This window comes from Leptodactylus fuscus, chromosome 6 (assembly GCF_031893055.1).
Source record: "Leptodactylus fuscus isolate aLepFus1 chromosome 6, aLepFus1.hap2, whole genome shotgun sequence".
NCBI lineage: Eukaryota > Metazoa > Chordata > Amphibia > Anura > Leptodactylidae > Leptodactylus > Leptodactylus fuscus.
In genome coordinates, this window is record NC_134270.1 from 155,992,148 (window position 1) to 156,010,472 (window position 18,325).

The 18,325-nt window shown below is 45.7% G+C and overlaps 1 protein-coding gene across 3 annotated transcripts in view; it reads left to right on the forward strand.

The window, feature by feature from the left end:
• Positions 1–18,325, forward strand: part of USP2 (ubiquitin specific peptidase 2) — a 58,938-nt gene that overhangs the window by 21,123 nt on the left and 19,490 nt on the right. For 2 of the 3 annotated variants that reach the window (XM_075277720.1, XM_075277718.1), the window contains exon 2: positions 5,242–5,902. In XM_075277720.1, the coding sequence (XP_075133821.1) occupies positions 5,282–5,902 (621 nt within the window). In that variant the 5' untranslated portion in view covers positions 5,242–5,281. Of the gene's footprint in view, positions 1–5,241; positions 5,903–16,213; positions 16,365–18,325 lie in introns of those variants that run through there. The other variant, XM_075277721.1, reaches the window with a different exon arrangement.

The window sequence follows — 18,325 nt, forward strand, 5'->3', positions numbered from 1 at the left end:
TTGAATCCTAAAATGTTCGTACTGCACAACCAAGCTGCAACTTCAGACGTGAGGTTATTTTTATAGTTAGAACTCACGATAAGGCCTTACAACACTTCACTGTTCCCTTCCCTCGCTCTTTATTTGCAAAAAAGAAAGGAAAGGAGAGATTTGCATCTAAAAATATTTCAGTTTCACATCTCCGGGGCTCTAGTTCTATGATAATTGCTTTAGTTGAGGGTGTTGATCTTTAGAGAGGTTTGTGTCTCATGTGACTATGTTAGTGAGGACTGAGCAGTATGTAAGAAGAGCAGAATCGTGATGTCAGGTGGAGTCAGTCTGCTGTGGTACGGGGGTGTAAAGTGGATCCTCGTAAAAGCTCATAAGTCCGGGTGTTAGATGAGTCTTGTGTCAATGACTGGAAAGTTCCCCAGACATTCTCAAAGAGGACCTTTCATGTCCTCGGGCACATGCGGTTTTATATACCGCTATAAGGCCAACAGCGCTCTGAATTCAGTGCACTGTCGGCTTTCCCGTTCTGTGCCCTCGATCAACGTCACCTCTGACAGTACAGGGCTATGGACGAGTACTGTCAGAGGGGACGTTCCTCACAGCCCAACTAGACTGTCAGGAACACCCTTCTGACAGTGGGCAGAGATCGGTGCTGAAACTAACAGCACAGATATCTCCAGCCCGGGGCACATAACGGGCTGAATTGAGCGCACTGTCGGTATATAAAACCGTATGTGCCTGAGGACATGAAAGATCCTCTCTTAATTACTTTTCAGTATTAAGACTTCTAAATTTGTCATACTGTATCCTCCTGGCCTATAGGAATGTTTACCAATGTGTCATTGTGACTGTATAGTTTATTCTCCCTAAGGCCCTACGTAGCAAAATGCAATGAAATTGCATTGCTTCTTTCCACAGAAATTTTCGAGTTTTTGATGTTTTTCTCTGTATTTTCTACCTTCCCTTATTAACGTGATTCCACAGCTAAAATTCCAGGTTTACAACGTATTTTCTTTTGCAGCATTTTTCATTGCAATTGCCTCTAGGTTTTTTTTTCTTCCCTAATTAAATATATAGGGAAACCCGCAGGTAAAATTTACATTTTTTTTTTCTACAGTGTTAGGATGGGATTATTCACTTTGCTTGCACTATAAAATACAGCGTTTATTTTCTTCTACGTTATTGCAGTAAGAAAATCGCTGCATTTCCTGTGGTGGTCATGCAGAGAAACCTGCAGGTGAACTGCAGCAAAAACTACCTGATTTTGTGTGATTTCTTGCTGAGAAACATGCGGCAGATGTTCCCTCATGTAAATTCTGCAGCTTGTTTGTCACGTGTGGCCTTGTCCTAGGCTGGGCTCATACAGGCGATATTTGTGGTAGATTCTTTACACCGCACCTAGGAATAGATGTAGAAAGACAAAAAAGTATAATACAAAGTCCAGTCACATTAATGTGACCACCTGTCCAGAATAGCCACCTTTGGCAGAACGGACCGCTGCGAGACGTACAGGAAGAGAGGGGATGTTGTGGTGATGGTCACTGGGATGTTGAGCCATGCCGACTCCAGTGCCGTGGCCAGCTGAGCTAGGTTACGCGGTTGAGCATCCATGGCGCGAACAACCCGATCGAGGTGGTCCCACAGATTTTCAATTGGGTTCAATCCAGGGAATTTGCTGGCCAAGGGAGAACGGTAAACTCATCCTGGTGCTCCGTGAACTACACACGTACACTGCGAGCTTTATAACACGTCACATTGTCCTGCTGGTAGATGCCATCATCCTGAGGAAAAACAATTTGCAAATTTGCAGTAGGGGTGAACATGGTCCGCAAGGATAGATGCATACTTGTGGTGATCCATCGTGCCTTTCACAATGATGAGTGCACTCAGATGGCTGATGACACGTGCCTTCTGCGATTGGTTATTTAACATTGAGGTCAAAAGTAGGCAGTGGTCACATTAATATGACTGGACTGTGTAGAAATGCCGATACAGCTGTCTTTTGGATGTGTTTCTAAGTTGGCTTAAAAAAACTGCATTAGGAACTGCCACAATAGCGGCATAGTAACCACTATAGAAAATAAAGGGGTTCTCCAGTTTCTATTCTCACTTCCTCTGTGGTTTCTGGGCTGGTTTCGACTCCAAGTCAAACAATCAGAACCAGCATCCGGCCCCAGAGTTGCTATGTTCACTATTAGTTACTTGTATTATGGGGATGGCAGACTAGATCATTATAATGGTAAAGCCAGTCCTCATAGCAGAGCTCTAGTAGTGAACATGGGAGGAGGCAGAGCCATTAAATGGTCAGGTGCTGGTTCTGATCCAGTGACTCAGGGTTTAAACCAGCCTAGAACCTGAGCTTCGGCACAAATAAAACCATGCTAGGGGGCAACACGGTGGCTCAGTAGTTAGCACTGCAGCCTTACAGCACTGGGGTCCTGGGTTCGAATCCTGCCAGGAACAACATCTGTAAGGAGTTTGTATGTTCTCCCCGTGTTTGCGTGGATTTCCTCCCATTCTACAAAGACATTCTGATAGGAAAAAAAAATGTACATTGTGATCCTTATACGGGGCTCACAATCTACATTAAATTAAAAAAAATAAAACCATGCTAGGTTAACATTAGCGTTCAGGTTCACATGCGGCCCCAAAAAAAGGAGACCCTGTCCACTTAAAAAGCGGTTACCTACAGACTTAATAGACTATAATGGGGTCAAACCGGTTTCCACCAATTTTATACTGAAACCAGCAGAGAGAAAAGTAGAGAGCAGGTCGGGCCATGGAAGGACATCTCAGCCAAACACATTTGCTCATGATGGTTTTCTGGTGTCAGTTTTAATGGAAAGCTATGCCAGTTCCTCTATTCAGGAGCCTCCTCCCAAATCAATGGTGCCATATACAAGTCGGGGATTTTATTAAGACTGGGTTATGATATTCCAGTCTTAATAAATCTGCCCCGATGATCTTGTACTGCTCCTTTTCACGTACAATCCCCCTTCATTCAGATCCATTGCATGTCATTAACACATTTCACTCCTTCGCCCTGTTCGGAGTCCGGGAGGTGTTCTTATGTAATACATAATTAGGGAAGTTAAATCTTCACTTACTCACGGCTTCATGTCACCTCCTACACCCTGTGACCTTATTTTTCAATCATTAGTTTCTTTTGCCAACTAGGTCTCTGTATGCAAAGTGATGACAAAGTACTATAAAATAAGTCCAGATCAATAACGTACAGCTCTGATTCAACGTATGCAGAGAAGTTCTAAAGAAATATTCTGCACCATTCACAATGTAACATGGAAGAGAACAGTTATTTCTGAGAAGATATCAGATAAATACAGAGGATTGGTGCTTCATACCGAAGCTAATCTCATGAAAATGGCATTTCAGCTTTTCTATTGCTATGAAAAACTTGATACGGGTAAAAACAATGTTCCTGTTTACAGACTGTCATTTATCAAGAATTTATTTTGGAATTCTGTACCTACAAAAAAACACAGTATAGTATGTGACCCCCTCTTAATAATTAGTTAAATATAATATATCCTATTAATATTATAAATGTGAAAGTTTGGATGTTTGTGTGTTTGTTACTCGATCACGCAAAAACGGCTGGACGGATTTGGATGAGATTTGGCACATAGATAGATTGTAACCTGGATTAACACATAGGCTACTTTTTATCCGGGTACATGACATGGCTTCACGAATGTTATGAATTTATGTTCACACACAATATTACACTGCTCTTGGCAGCAGCTTATCTCAGGTCCCAGGTCTGTTATCTCTCTATGTAAACACACAGATAACACTGAGTCCATTGTGTACATGTATTTGAATATTATCTGATCTGCTCCAGGCAGAGTGCTGACAAACCCCTTTAATCCAAATTGGCAGTTTTAAACATGCCGGGAAAAACTAATTAAAGAAAATCTAATTTGTCGCAAAATTCTAAAACAACGAGAGCTATGAAGGTAGCCAGAAGTCACAGAGTTCTCCTCAAACGGAGCTCAAGGAGCTCATCAACGCCAACAATAGGCTCATTATATGGCATCCCAGCGAGCTGCTGAGATACCGGAACAATCACAGGCACGCTACGAGGAACGAGTTCAGCAACAGAACAGCTTAACAAGTGCCGAAACACCAGAGCAGGCGGACCATCGACAGCAGCAATTTGCTGAATATAGGCAGACCATCAACGCCAACAACATGTAGATGAAATCGGGGGCAGAGGCTAGTAATAATATAATTATTAATATTAATTATTAAAGGAGACTTGTTACATGCTGCTCAATCGGCAGACGGCATGTTATAGAGCAGGTAAAGCTGAGAAAATTGATATATAGGCTTGTTGGAAAAGATTCAGTACAACCCTGCACGGACTTGACCGACGGGTGAAACGTGATCCGTGTGTGCGCTGGATTTACTGATCTGAACATTATGCTGGGACTCCTAGCAGTATGGTTATCTATGATAGTAGGAGTCCTGGCCTCCCAGTGACATACCGTCCCATCATGATAACAGTATAATGCTACAAGTCCCTCTCCCGGCGAACACATGGACAGGGGAAAAGTTCATGCGAATATGGGTTTAGGCTACGTTCATATCTGCACTGGGGTAACCATTGTTCTAGTCCTTCGAACCAGTAAAGAAGTCAGTGTTACGTTAATTTTGGGATGTTTTTAGCAGAAGTTGATCTAAGTGTACATGTGTATGAGGGTGTTGGGAGGAATAACTGTCGGGGGTAAGACCTTCCATGCAGTTTCTGAGGACAACATTTGATTTGTAAGTTCAGCTGTTTGTGGTAAGAATGTCGCCTGCCTTCAGTTTCTGTGACAAGAGTAACTTATCTGGCAGCGACAATTGTCAGCTTTACGGGTCTCAAGGGAAAGCTTTTATCTGTCACCAGGCACAAAAAGAGTCCTCCTCTCTACTCTCTCATCATCCTCCCACCCATATCAGGGAAGAGACGTGCCTGACGGAATCTGTAAAACATGAGCTGGTATCAGTGACTGGATGCTTATTTGGCTATTAGGGATGTGTCAAACAGACCAAAGCTTCCATCCTAGTTTATAGCCTATGAGGTCAAACGTAGACGTTTTATGTTACATTCTGAGACACAAGAACTTAAAGGTTCCTTGAAATATTCTGTAAGGATCTTTTACAAACAAATGCAAATAAAACAAGTAATATTGCGGTTGCTTATTGCTATATCACTTCGTAATCTTCCTTTTCCTCTTCTTACAGGCCAAGCTGGGAATTTACGTTGCACCCATTCACTTCCAGTATGTCTCACTTATCTTCTACCCTCAAGAGATATACAGACACAGACTACTCCAAAAGTTATGTTGGATATGGTTCATACGCTTCCAACCATAGCTCTTCATACAGTGACAGAAATAAACTGCCTTATAAGACCAATGTGCACAGCTCCTATTACACCAGTACTCCTCTTCGTTCTTACGGAGATCTTGACAGAAGCCTTCCACCCCTGGATTCATCCACAAAAAGGACGGACATCTTAGCACGCTCCCCATCTAAATATACACCAAGTGCATATTCCTATGGCTACAACAGCAGTTATTCTACCTTTCAGTCATCCCCCATCACCTCACTGTCTCGGAAAAAGTCATCCAGTCATACAGACCTGTCCCTTGGATTCTCAGAACTACGTACGTCAGATACTTATTACCCTCATAGTCCAGGATTAACGCGATCACGCCACGATTTGGATACTACTTCTCGGACTTCCCGTACTTCCAACCACAGTGAGTTTGGTGATGTCTATAGAAAGAAAGGAGGCTCCACTAATGGATATGGACTATCTGCACCAGAGCCTGTCAAGTCTACGTCACGGTTCACATACTCATATGACAAGAACGAAGGATCCAACAGTAAAGAGATGTCGGTAGGTGGTATTTCATATTGGTTTGTTCAAATGGCATAGCTATAGGGGGTGTAGAGGATGCGTCTGGGCCCTGGACCCGGAGGGATCCCCAAAGGTTCCCTTGCCATATAACATATTTCACTATTCTAAATGGCAAAAGGTAGTTAGGATCCGCTTTACAGATTATGCATTGCAGCAAATCCTTGAAATGTATTAATATATTGATATCTGGGCTTTACACAGTCTGAACAGTGAGTGTACAAGAATACAACCCCTATCCGTTAAAAATGTGCCCCCTCCCCTCCTGATAATATTTGTCTATGGACGAGCACTGTGAGCAGAGGGAGGAGGCGTTCCTCCCCGCTCACACTGTACAGCGCTATAGGCGCTGCTGTGGAGAAGGACGTACCTGACTGACTGTGAAGAGCTACGGTACCGGCACCGATAGCTCTTTACCTGGGGCACAGATCGGGAAAGCTGACAGTGCGCTGAATTTAGCGCACTGTCTGCTTTCCAGCAGTATATAGAACTGCCTGTGCCCAAAGTCATGAAAGGTCCTCTTTAAGAAAGACAGCTGCCTTGGCCACCAGTTTTGCATCTCTAAAGATGGCCAAACCTGCCAATTTCAATAGAATCAGCTGACTATCTAAGTTGTACGGGGGTGTTCAGACTAGAGATGGGCAAACCGGTTCGTAATATGTTAAAAGTTTTCCAGAAATTTGGAGTTGGCCATCCACTACCCACTACTCTGGGGTCTGAAGAGTATAATAAAGAAGGCCCGAGGGAGGTGAATAAACATAACAAAGTCTTACTCACCTCTTCTGTGCTCTGTCGTGGCATTTGATGATCCTGGGTGTCCTCTTCTGGTCTCCAGAATGACGTCAATGACCTTAGGGTCTGTTCACACAGAGTTTTTTGCAGGAGGATTTTGAAGCGAAATCCGCCTCAAAATCCGCCTGTATAAACGTCTTCCATTCATTTCAATCCGGTAGCGGGAAAAAAAAGCAACATGACCTATCTTCAGGCGAATTCCGCCTGGAAAAACCTATTGAAGTCAATGGGAGGTGGAAAAACCGTGACGCAAAAATCGCTTCAAAAACTGCTAGTGTTTTTCAAAGAGAAGCCTGCCAGTCCATACACTGTGCTGGAGTGAAAAACTAAAAGCGCCTCAAAAAATGCGTCAGGTAAAAAAGCGTCAAAAAAGCATTTCCTAATTGCTGAAGCAGATTTTTTCAGCTTGCAAACAACATACCTGAACATACCCTTAGGAAACTACTAAGCCCTGTGTTAAGGCCTCAGTGGGCATGTGGGTCATGGCCCTTAGGTCCAGAAATAAAACTGCCAGGCGAACTCTTGAATTTTCAGGGAAACTGGTCTTGCAAGGTTCACCCAGCAATAGTCCAGACTCTTCCCCAATGACAGTTGAAGGGAGTAAGAAGAATAAGGTAGTTGGAGTTTGATATGGCCTCTACTTTTTTTTCTCAAGGCAAATAAGCCACTACTACAGAGGTCCAGAGGAATAGTGGTCAGCCGCTTGTTCTCTTCTTTGATGAACTGTCCTACTAATAACCCCCATAAAGACCATGGACCCTTCTACATTACACCTATTTTTTCTCCAAACTTTACATTACATACAGGCCTTGTAATTCCGAGTTACCAGAAGTCCAACTTGTACAGACAGAAGCAGAAGTGAAATTATTATTCTCAGATCTTCTCAGACCCCAAAGGGCGTGTTCACACGGGGCAAGAGGGGGCGGATTGTCACGCCGAATCCACCTCAGAATCCGCCCCCTCACAATAGAGGTCTATGTAAACCGCTAGCTTCCTTTTTTCCATGAGCGGCATGTTCTGGCTCACGGTAAAAAGAAGCGAGCTGCCCTTTCTTCAGGCAGATTGCGCAGGTGAGTCAGCCCCGGCGTCTGCCTCGTGACAGCACCTTCCGGACTAGGCCCATTCATTTGGGTCTACTCCAGAGTGAGAAGCCGCGACTGTCGGAAGTAGTGACAGTCGCGACAGGCGCATTTTGGTCCAATTCTGATGCGGCTTCCCGCTTCAGAATCAGGACCAAAATAAGCGGTCCCATGCCCCGTGTGAATGAGGCCAAAGTATAACAGGTGGAGGACCGGGGCAGATGTAAAAAAGAAAAAACATTTAAATTCACCTTCCCTCATCTGTTTTGGGCCTCCTTGTGGCGTCTGGGGCTCTCTCTCTGTCTCCTTGGTGACGTCATGTATCTGGGGTCACTGTTGAGGCCTCTGATTGGGCCTCAGTGATCACATTGAAATGCTGAGTGTCATGACATTGGTGTGCCCATGTGACCACTGTAGCTTAATCACAAGCCTCAGTAGTGACCCCGGACACCGGATACCGCAAAAGGCCCAATGAGGTAAAGGAGGAGAAGGAGAGTATGAATGATTTTTTTTAAAACTTTTTTTTCACCTCCTTAGGGTATGCCTATTATACTATGGGATCTTAGGAGACCTAAAAGCATAATAATTTACAGCAATGCATGTTGTGGCAGTGTTTTAAGTAGTGACATATATTGTGATTACCAAATAAATCATGAGACTTCTATCAAGTCACCAAGGCATGATATGTTAAGTAATAAAGTAAGAAAACGAGTGGGTGCAGAAATACTTGATTGTAACCAGAGACACGTCAATAGATAGAAATTGTAAAGATTAAACAAATACAGGGGTCCTCAAACTTTTTAAATAGTGGGCCGGAGGCAGAGCAAATCGCACAGACATCGGGAGCGGTGCCCCCCAATAGGTAGAGTGAAGTGCGCTCCATGGCATGGCCTGAGCTCCCCAGGAACTTCACTATAAATGCACGCCTGCCGGCGTTGTCGGCTGGGCCTGACAGAAGTGCTTGGCGGGCCGCATGTGGCCCTCGGGCCGCAGTTTGAGGACCCCTGAACAAATACATTAAATAAAGCTTTTCTGTCACATTGAATAAAGTTTTCTGCCTGATCTCAAAAGGAAGTGCAGAGTTGCGATAGTGTTTTATAATTCAGGGATTTATTTAGATTGCCGTATTTGGAATCAAGAAGGAATTTTTCCTTAAGGTGAAGAAAACGAGTTTATTGGGTCAGCATTGTGGTAGAACAGGCTGAACTGGCTGGATGTCTTTTTTTCAGTCTTACAAGCTATTATAGTACTAGTAGGGACAATGAGGCAATACCTGCATACAGTATAGCGCTGTCACTATACTAATAAACAATTCAGTTTTATTATAGGCAGTGGCCCCTCAACTTAAAGGACAACCACCGCAATCTGAAATTGCATTTTAAGAAAGAAGAAAATGGGACAAAAACTACTAATGGGTTGTATGACCCCAAAACGTTCATGTAAATGAGAAATAGAAACAAGGAAAATAAGCACAAAACTAAGGCCCAGTTCACATCTAGGTTCAGGTTCCGTTCTTGGGTTCCACTTGGCGACACCACTAATGGAAACTTATCTGCATAAAAAAGCGGTTACCTTAGGAAACCTGCAGACCCCATAGACCAGGGGTCTCAAACTCGCGGGCTAATCCACGCCAAGCCTAGTATGTTCCATTTAGTGGTGACCGCCGCTACGCTACATAAAAATGGCCGGCTGTAGCGCAGCGGCGGGAGAATGTCCCGGACCTTGGGCCCTTTTCCTCATGCGTCATTGATGTCCTGACGCTGAGCGCGGCGGCTGGATTTTAGCAGCGGAGGCCAGACCTGCAGTGACAAGGTAAGTGCCAATTTTACAAACCCCAAAAAACTGCTTTTATTGTCCCCTATTTTGCCCCCAAATCTTTCAATTACTACAACTCCCAGCAGCTCCAGATGCCCTAGAGCTGCTGGGAGTTGTAGTGCACCCACCCTATATAGATAATGTCCCACACTATTGTTATGCTGGTGCCCTTTTCTAGAGCTCCAGCAATTGTTTGTAGACCTAGTGCGGCCCGCCGACTGGCTGGGATCTTGCTCTGCGGCCCACATGCTGAGTTGAGTTTGAGACCCCTGCCATAGACTATAATGGGGTCTGTGTGGTTTCCCTCAGATGTCTGACTCAGTCCATGTGTGCACTAGATATACCAGTCTGTACACTATGTCAGCAGATGTACTCCTATCATTACAGTTATCCATGATGCTAGAAGTCCCTTCCTCCCCGCGAAATACTGCCCTATAGTGATTACAATATGGGACTGAATGTAGAGGAGAAACAGGGACTCCTAGCATCGTGGATAACTACTGTATAATGCTAGGAGTCCGTCTCCTTACATAGTATATAAAGACTGGGAAATCCAACACACAAATGGTTGGAGTCTCAGACACGTAAACCCACCTAAAAGTCAGAAAGGACAACTGAACTGTAACTCACTTTGGCTAAGTTCACACAGGGTATTTTGAAATCAATGGGAGCCGGTCAGTTCTTCTTTCTGGGAGCGGTTTGTTTCCGACTCCCAGAAAAAAGAACGGAAGTGCTCATTCTTCAGGCGGAATCGCCTCGCGACACTCCCTCCTCCCGACTAGGTCCATTAATTTGCAGAGTACTCAACTGGATGCACTGCACCAGCATCCAATCACAGCTACCCATATTTTGGACCGGAACCTGATGCAGCCTCCGCCTCAGGTTCCGGACCAAAAACCCCGTGTGAACCTGACCTTAATATGTTATATGGTTGGCTGAAAACAACACAGGTCCATCAGGTTCAAGCATTTACCATCAATTATACGTCTTTCATTAACAGACTAATTATAATTCTCAATACCGTTTGTCATTAGAAATGCATCTAGGCCTTTCCTAAATGCTGATACAGTATCTGCCATTATTACCTCTTAGATTTCTCTGACCGTAGAGATCCCTTTCCTCAAACGATTTCTTGGTCGTCTTTCCTCCACATGTGATGAATGTCCCCTCGTCCTTTGTGAGGTCTCTGAAAAGAATAAATAGTGTCAGTTCTTTGTATAGACCACACATACTGTATACAGTATATAATCACACGTGCCACAGATCAACAAGTCAGTGTTTGTTACAATGAATGTTGAATGTGGTTTAATGTTACAGTGTTGCAAGAAAGGCCATTGTATAATAAAATTGTGTATCCTAAGGCTGTTATAACCCAAGGGGCCACTCTATACAGATACTTCTTGTTTCCGTTCCGTGAACTCATTACATAAAGACATGTGAAGGATGAAGGTTGTCCTTCGTATAATTCTGCACCACAGTCCGGGCGCTTCGCTTCTACATGTTGGAGGGGTTGGCCAGTTCATTCATTGAGCTATAAAACAATGAAGCACTCTCTATAAAGAGACATGATCCAAGACTCATTTTTGTTCCTCTTGCCACCACCATAGCTGTCCTAGCAACATGTGACCGTCCACCGGCCAGTAGGGCTGTGGAGTCAGAGTTAGGGCTAGGGATAAGGGAACTGATTTGGTTAGAACTGTATTCGATCAGTATTTTCCAAGTTTGGCTTTCGACCAAATCTTCTGGGCGTAAGACCCCAGACTATAAAAAGTGGAAGCCCAGCGAATGGCTTGATGTCACGTGGCCCCGGGTCAATGCTGAAGCCTGTGATTGGGCCTCAGTGATCACATGGGCCGCACTAGCATCACGGTGCTATGATCCAGCATCATGACGTCAGCGTGCTCCATGTGACCACTGAGGCCCAGTCACAGGCTTCAGCATGACATCAGTACAGGCAAGAAGAATAAACTGTGGACTGCAAGGATGCGGTGAGGAAAGGAGGGTATAACTCCTTTTTATTTTTACTCACCTCCTCTGGACCTCCACTTATTATACTCCGGGGTCAAGTATATTGATAGCACTTCTATTTCATGCCAAACAAGTTCCGCCTGAAAAACTGACCGGTCAAACCTGACGAATATTCATCGAAACAAGTCTAGTGAGGTTCCCTCATTTCTAGTCAGGGCCAGTTACTGGATACAGTTAGAAAAAAAATGACTGAATATGACCTTGGGTTCGGAATAAAATGATAAATTATTATATATTCTACAATTATTGGCATTGTATAATTAGATGTATATTGTCATATATGTACTTTCATAGCAATTCAATTACTGGCTTGATTGCTGAGTTAGAGCAGCTTTGCTGGTTTTGATTGACCATGGGAGTCAGCCATTTATGAAGGAGTCACAATGGGACTAAAAATAAAGGAGTCGTGGTTTTGTCATATCGACTCCATAGTGCTGCCTATTGGCTCAGCTGAGATTAGCTCTGGAGATTGCTATTCATCCAGCAGGATAAGGCTAAGAAGAGAAGGCGAGCCCCTTAGGCTGAGGCCCCACGGGCTGGAAACGCAGCTCTAAAGCGCCCCAGGAAGAACCGCGGCGTGAACGCATTGTGGTTCTTCCCCCAGCGCTTTGAAGAGAAAGTTCAGGGAGTTTCCCTCTGCAGACTTTCTCTTACCATTATATCTATGGGAAAGCCGCCGGCATTTCCGTAGATAAAATTGACATGCTGCGATTTTCAAAACCGCAGTGGTTTTGGAAATCACAGAATGTTCACGCTGCGATTTTTTTGCGCAAATTGGGGATGGGATTCACATGAATCCCATCCAATTTCTAAGTACTGTATAATGCCGCAATTTTTCCTGCGGCGGCAAATTGTGGCGTTTTTTTCAGGCTTTACTCATGCCACCTAACCAGCTTGGACTGACTGAGGCATGGACTCTACATGACCTCCGAAGGTGTCCTGTACAATCTGGTATCAAGACTTTAGCTGCAGATTCTGTAAGCCCGGTTGGTATATGGTAAGGTTTGGCCTCCATAGAACAAACTTGTTTTTCGACTCATCCCACAATGCTGGATCCGATGAAATCCGAGGAATTTGGAGGTCAACACCATTGCTGAACAATCTCTGCAGAAGATCACTCCACATTGTTTTTCCGGGAAAAGTAAAAATACTCCTGTTATCATTTTTGAGAAGTATTTTTAGCCAATGAGGAGAATGAGGTTTGTAGTAATAGAAATAGATGATATTTAGGAATAATTAGCAGGGAAACCATTACTAGTAGTGTCTTCCATGTATAAATAGTCAATTTAGGGTTTTGTTTTTCTGATGTTCACTGTGCAGTAAGAATGACGTTCCTTTTATCACAGCAATACCAAATTTATATAGTTTGTGCTGTTTAATACCTGTGGAAGTTGCGGAAACGGCATAGCTTGTTGGGCTATAGTACTACTAATCACGCAAAAACCACTCAACCAATTTGCGTGAAATTTTCCACAAACATAGTTCATAGGCAGGATGGAAAGATAGGCTACTTTTCAGAACAATCACGGACATATGTTCTTGCCAGGAGCCACAGAAAACCAGAACTCATAGCAGCAGCTCTGCAATCCCACACACTTCTTAGCATAAAAAGCCACAAACTCCCTATTGCTGCCTCGGGCTAGCCCCTAACCCCAGGCAATAACATTTACATATACTTTCACACTTCCCCGCTCACGTTAAGGTTACTCCAGCGGCCTACCTCTTCCACGCTCCGGACCCGGCATCTTTGCCGATCACCAGAGCAATCAGGTTCTGAGACACTGCCCGGCCAGCCACAGCAACGACACTGTATTTGCAGGAGTATGCGCACATTGCCGACATACAGAACATCTTCCAGGACGCCAACACTTGGCGGCTGTAGCCTAGGCCGCAGCGCCAGAAGTCCTCAGCAGCCCACGACATTCCCCGATGCCGCACTCAACTTACTGGTCTTGTGTCTTCCCGACCCTCCAGCTTAGCTCTGCTGAGTTCGCTGTGTCATTCGGCAGCGGGACAGTGCATGTGACGGCAGGGGCGTTAGGGGATTTTGCGGAGGGGTCCCTGCTAAAGAGGGGGGGTTGGGTGCCGAGGGTGCTCGACAGGTGGGGGCCATAGGAGGGGGTCCTGCAGGAAAAGGGGGGTGGGGAGGTTGACCCAGGGCGCTGCGGGGGCACGGAAAGAATGGAGTGCAGGGGGTGCCGCGGGGGTGTGGCTGGGGCCATGAAAGAGAAAGGGGGGTCGGGAAGGGGCATGAGCGCGGGGAACGAGTGTGGCTGCGGGGAGCCAAGAGCAGCCAGTAGATAAAGAGCCCGCGGGGACAGGCGAGGAGCAAATGGAGTGGACGTGGCAGCACACGGCGGATCATAACCAACAGCGATTGCCTAAATATCAGCGGCTCAGGGCCAACTCCAACCCGCAGATGAAGTCGCGGGCAGGTGCAAGTATTTCCATAAGTCCTATTTACTTCTATGGGAGTTGGAGAAGGGGACATGAAGCTGTGGGGGAAACTAAGGGGGGGACATGAAACTGTGGGGACAAGTGGAGAGACACATTATACCATGAAGGGCCACTGGGAGAGACAGATTAATATCTGAGAGGCCACAGGGGGACAATGCCACTGCAGGAGCATTTGACTGTTTGATGAGTCACTGAGGGGAATTATATTGTATGGGGCCAAAGGGGCATTATACTGTGTGTGGGTCACTACAGGGCATTATACTGTGTGGGGGCCACTATAGGGCATTATACTGTGTGGGGGCCACTATAGGGCATTATACATGAGTCCCCCTGCGAACTTCCGGTTGGCACATGCGCAATGGAAGGGCGGCAAGAAGACTTCCTGTTCCTTAGTGAATTAACCAGGGCTGGGTATGTACTTCAGGGTATGGTCCTCGGGTTACGACGAGCCTGCTGCAGAACCTCATTTTCTGAATGCTATACAGTGTATAGCATTCGGCAAATGAAGGCTGATTGTGTAGCAGGCTCGTCCTTGCTACGAGCAGGTAAGTATGCTGTTACCAGTTGACTTTTTCTCATTGAAATGAATAGACCAGCGTTGATTGGCCAGTTGCCAGTGATTTGGCCAATCAACGCTGGTTCTGCCAGAGGCTCGTCTGAGGAGGCGGAGTCTAACATCGGACTATTCATTCCAATGAGAAAAACTCTTGCCTGCCCGTGGCAAGGACGTGCCTGCTGCAGAATCAGTGTTCATTTGCCGAATGCTATACATATATATAGCATTCGGCAAATAAATATATATACTGTATAGCATTTAGCAAATGAGGTTCTGCAGCAGGCTCGTCGTAACCACGAAACAGTATGCCTATACCCCTGCTAGACATGGCAAACTCTCAAAACCGGAAAGAGATCTTCGACCGGAAATAGGAAGGGCGGGACTTAATCCTTTGTTATTGTTGTCAAAGGGGGACTCATGTATACTGTGTGGAGGGGCCACTATAGGGCATTATACTGTGTGGAGGGGCCACTATAGGGCATTATACTGTGTGGAGGGGCCACTATAGGGCATTATACTGTGTGGGGGCCACTATAGGGCATTATACTGTGTGGGGGCCACTATAGGGCATTATACTGTGTGGGGGCCACTATAGGGCATTATACTGTGTGGGGGCCACTATAGGGCATTATACTGTGTGGGGGCCACTATAGGGCATTATACTGTGTGGGGGCCACTATAGGGCATTATACTGTGTGGGGGCCACTATAGGGCATTATACTGTGTGGGGGCCACTATAGGGCATTATACTGTGTGGGGGCCACTATAGGGCATTATACTGTGTGGGGGCCACTATAGGGCATTATACTGTGTGGGGGCCACTATAGGGCATTATACTGTGTGGGGGCCACTATAGGGCATTATACTGTGTGGGGGCCACTATAGGGCATTATACTGTGTGGGGGCCACTATAGGGCATTATACTGTGTGGGGGCCACTATAGGGCATTATACTGTGTGGGGACATAATAATTAGTGGCGGTCAGTTAAGTTCACCTCAGATCGTTCGGTTGTATCTAACGGGTACAGGAATCTTTATGCATCGCTGTATACGGCTTTATCGTTCGACCTAAACTACGTAAAAGAATTTGGCGCCATAAGTGCGATGTCTGTCATGAGGTAACTGTGCCCCGATACTTGTGGCTACAGATCACTGATATAACCTGTGTGATGTAACATGTCCCCGCTGTCACTGTGAGCCCTGATACCGGCGCTACATGTGTGTGACATGTGTCATGTAACATGTACTCCGTGTACACATGTCCCTGAGGGGGCGGCTCTCATTCCTCAGCGCTCGCAGGTTTTCCCGCCCTCTGACGTCAGCAGCAGACTCTCGTCACATTCCACCGGCCGGCGATCCTGGAGTGATGACGGAGAGGGCGTGGCCTGAGCGGCTGCCAGAGGGGGGCGTGACCTGAGCAGCTGTCAGAGGGGGCGTGGCCTGAGCGGCTACCAGAGGGGGCGTGGCCTGAGCGGCTTCTAGAGGGGGCGGGGCCTGAGCGGCTTCCAGGAGCCTCAAGTACTGCTGCCTGCCCCTCACAGCCGCGATTCGTGGAGGTCACCGCACCGTGTGTGTTGTGCACTAGGGACATTCCTCTATGCCTTCCTTATACACCATCACAATGACCGGTCTGGGCTCCCGCAGCCGGCAGCAGCCGCAGGTCCCTGGCGCAGTGGTCATACACAGCCTGCTGGACTTCATGCTGCACAGGACCAAGGTGAGAGGGATCGGGGTGCACCTGCCATTCACAGGACTATAGGACAAAGGTCTGCAACCTGGCACTGCCAAACTACAACAGCCAGGAGTGCCACAGGTAGCAGACACCTGTCCTGTATAGTGAGTGCAAGCCTGGCCAGGGCTATTGTAGCATGCATTATATAGGGTATAGTACATAGATCTGCCTGCTGAGGTACTGAGTCTGTACATGAATATTATATTATGTCTATTATTACATACATATTACATTATATTGTATATGGATATACCTGGAGAGGTGCAGGACGCCCTCCCTGGTCTATTATTACATGCATATTACATTATATTGTATATGGATATACCTGATGAGGTGCAGGACACCCTCCCTGGTCTATTATTACATGCATACATTATATAATTCATATTTATTTAACGATATACTATAGCAGGAGAGTGTGTCTTTGGAGGCTATGTGGGTATAATCCTTGACCAACCTATGCAATGTCTAGAAGAAACGAACAGGACACAAAAAGTGTGGTGTGCGGTCGCTGTCACCGCTTCCACTTTGCTGTAGTCGCAGTCACGTTGCTTTGATCCCCACTGATCAGACTTTGTTGGCATGTACTATATGCTGCCAGTGTACCTTGATCCCTCTCCTTTAAGGCTAGCATCACACCTGCACCCTGTCACCCTTTGGGTTTCTGTCCCCGAATTTGCCTTTTTTGGGTAACCACTTTTTTAAGCAGATTAGGTTTCCGATCGTGGGGTCTCCAGGCAGACTCCATGAACGGAAATCTGAATGCAGAGGTGAAGCTAGCGTAAGCCCGGTATAGCAGTAATACTGCAGATGGGTATACCTTTCCTTTAGGCTGAAGAACCATGTTGGGAAAATTCAGCATTTTACATTACCTGCAAAGTGAATAGGATTCTGGTTAATCCCATGCACACATTGCAAGAAAGCTGCATTTTCAAAAACCGTTGCGTTTTTTTTCAAGTTTTCCTGCACTTTATATGTAGTGATAGAATGAGATCTATAGAAGTGAGTTGGACGTACTGACGGCATTACAATGACATCGGCATTTGTGACTATAGGTCATTGCAGAACCTGAACCCTTTTCTGGCTTGATCTGGTGATTCCAGGAATTCTGAGCACTGTACACACTAGCAGACTAATTTTTTTTTTTTTTTCTCCTTAATCACCTCCTTGACCTTTCTTAGTGTTTGAACTTCGGTACTTTACAGTACTTGCCATGACCAGTCTATTCCTGCTCCGCCATCATGAATGGGGCTGGGATACTCGGAAGTGCAGGAGCAGAACCGGTCTGTCCATCAGCTGACAGAATTAACCCTCTGAGGTTGAAGAAAAATTTCATTCAAGCTCCATTCACATTACTTTAGGGGCATATGTACACAGCAACATTCTTGTAAGTTTTTGAGCATACATTTGGCACACACTTCATAGGTTCTTATCTGGGTAGGTATTTCCCTTTTTATTGTACTGCCTAGTATAGCTTGCAGCTAAAGGAAAAAAAAAATGCGTGTGTGATTTTATTTTTTATTTTTTTTTTATAAGGATCCTTTCACACTTGTGTTCGTTGTCCAGTTAGTGCATTCCACCGGGTGTCCATCTTCTGCCCCGGGGAAACTGGACAGGGGATGGAAACCCGGCGGTCAGTTTTAAAACCTATTCACTTGAATGGGTTAGCAAAGGTGACCGCACGTGTGCGTCTATTGCCTGTCCGTGGGGAAACTGTTTGTTTTTAGCCGGACACTAAGTCCTGCATGTCCGACTTTATCGGGTCCCAATAAATGACCTCTAAGGCCTTGTTCACATGGGGCACAGGACGTGTATTTTGGTCCTGATTCTGAGGTGGGAAGCTGCATCAGAATTGGACCAAAATGTGCCTGCCATGACTGTCACGGCTTCCGACAGTCGCGGCTTCCCCCTCCGGAGTAGGCTTAAATGAATGCGCCTAGTCTGGA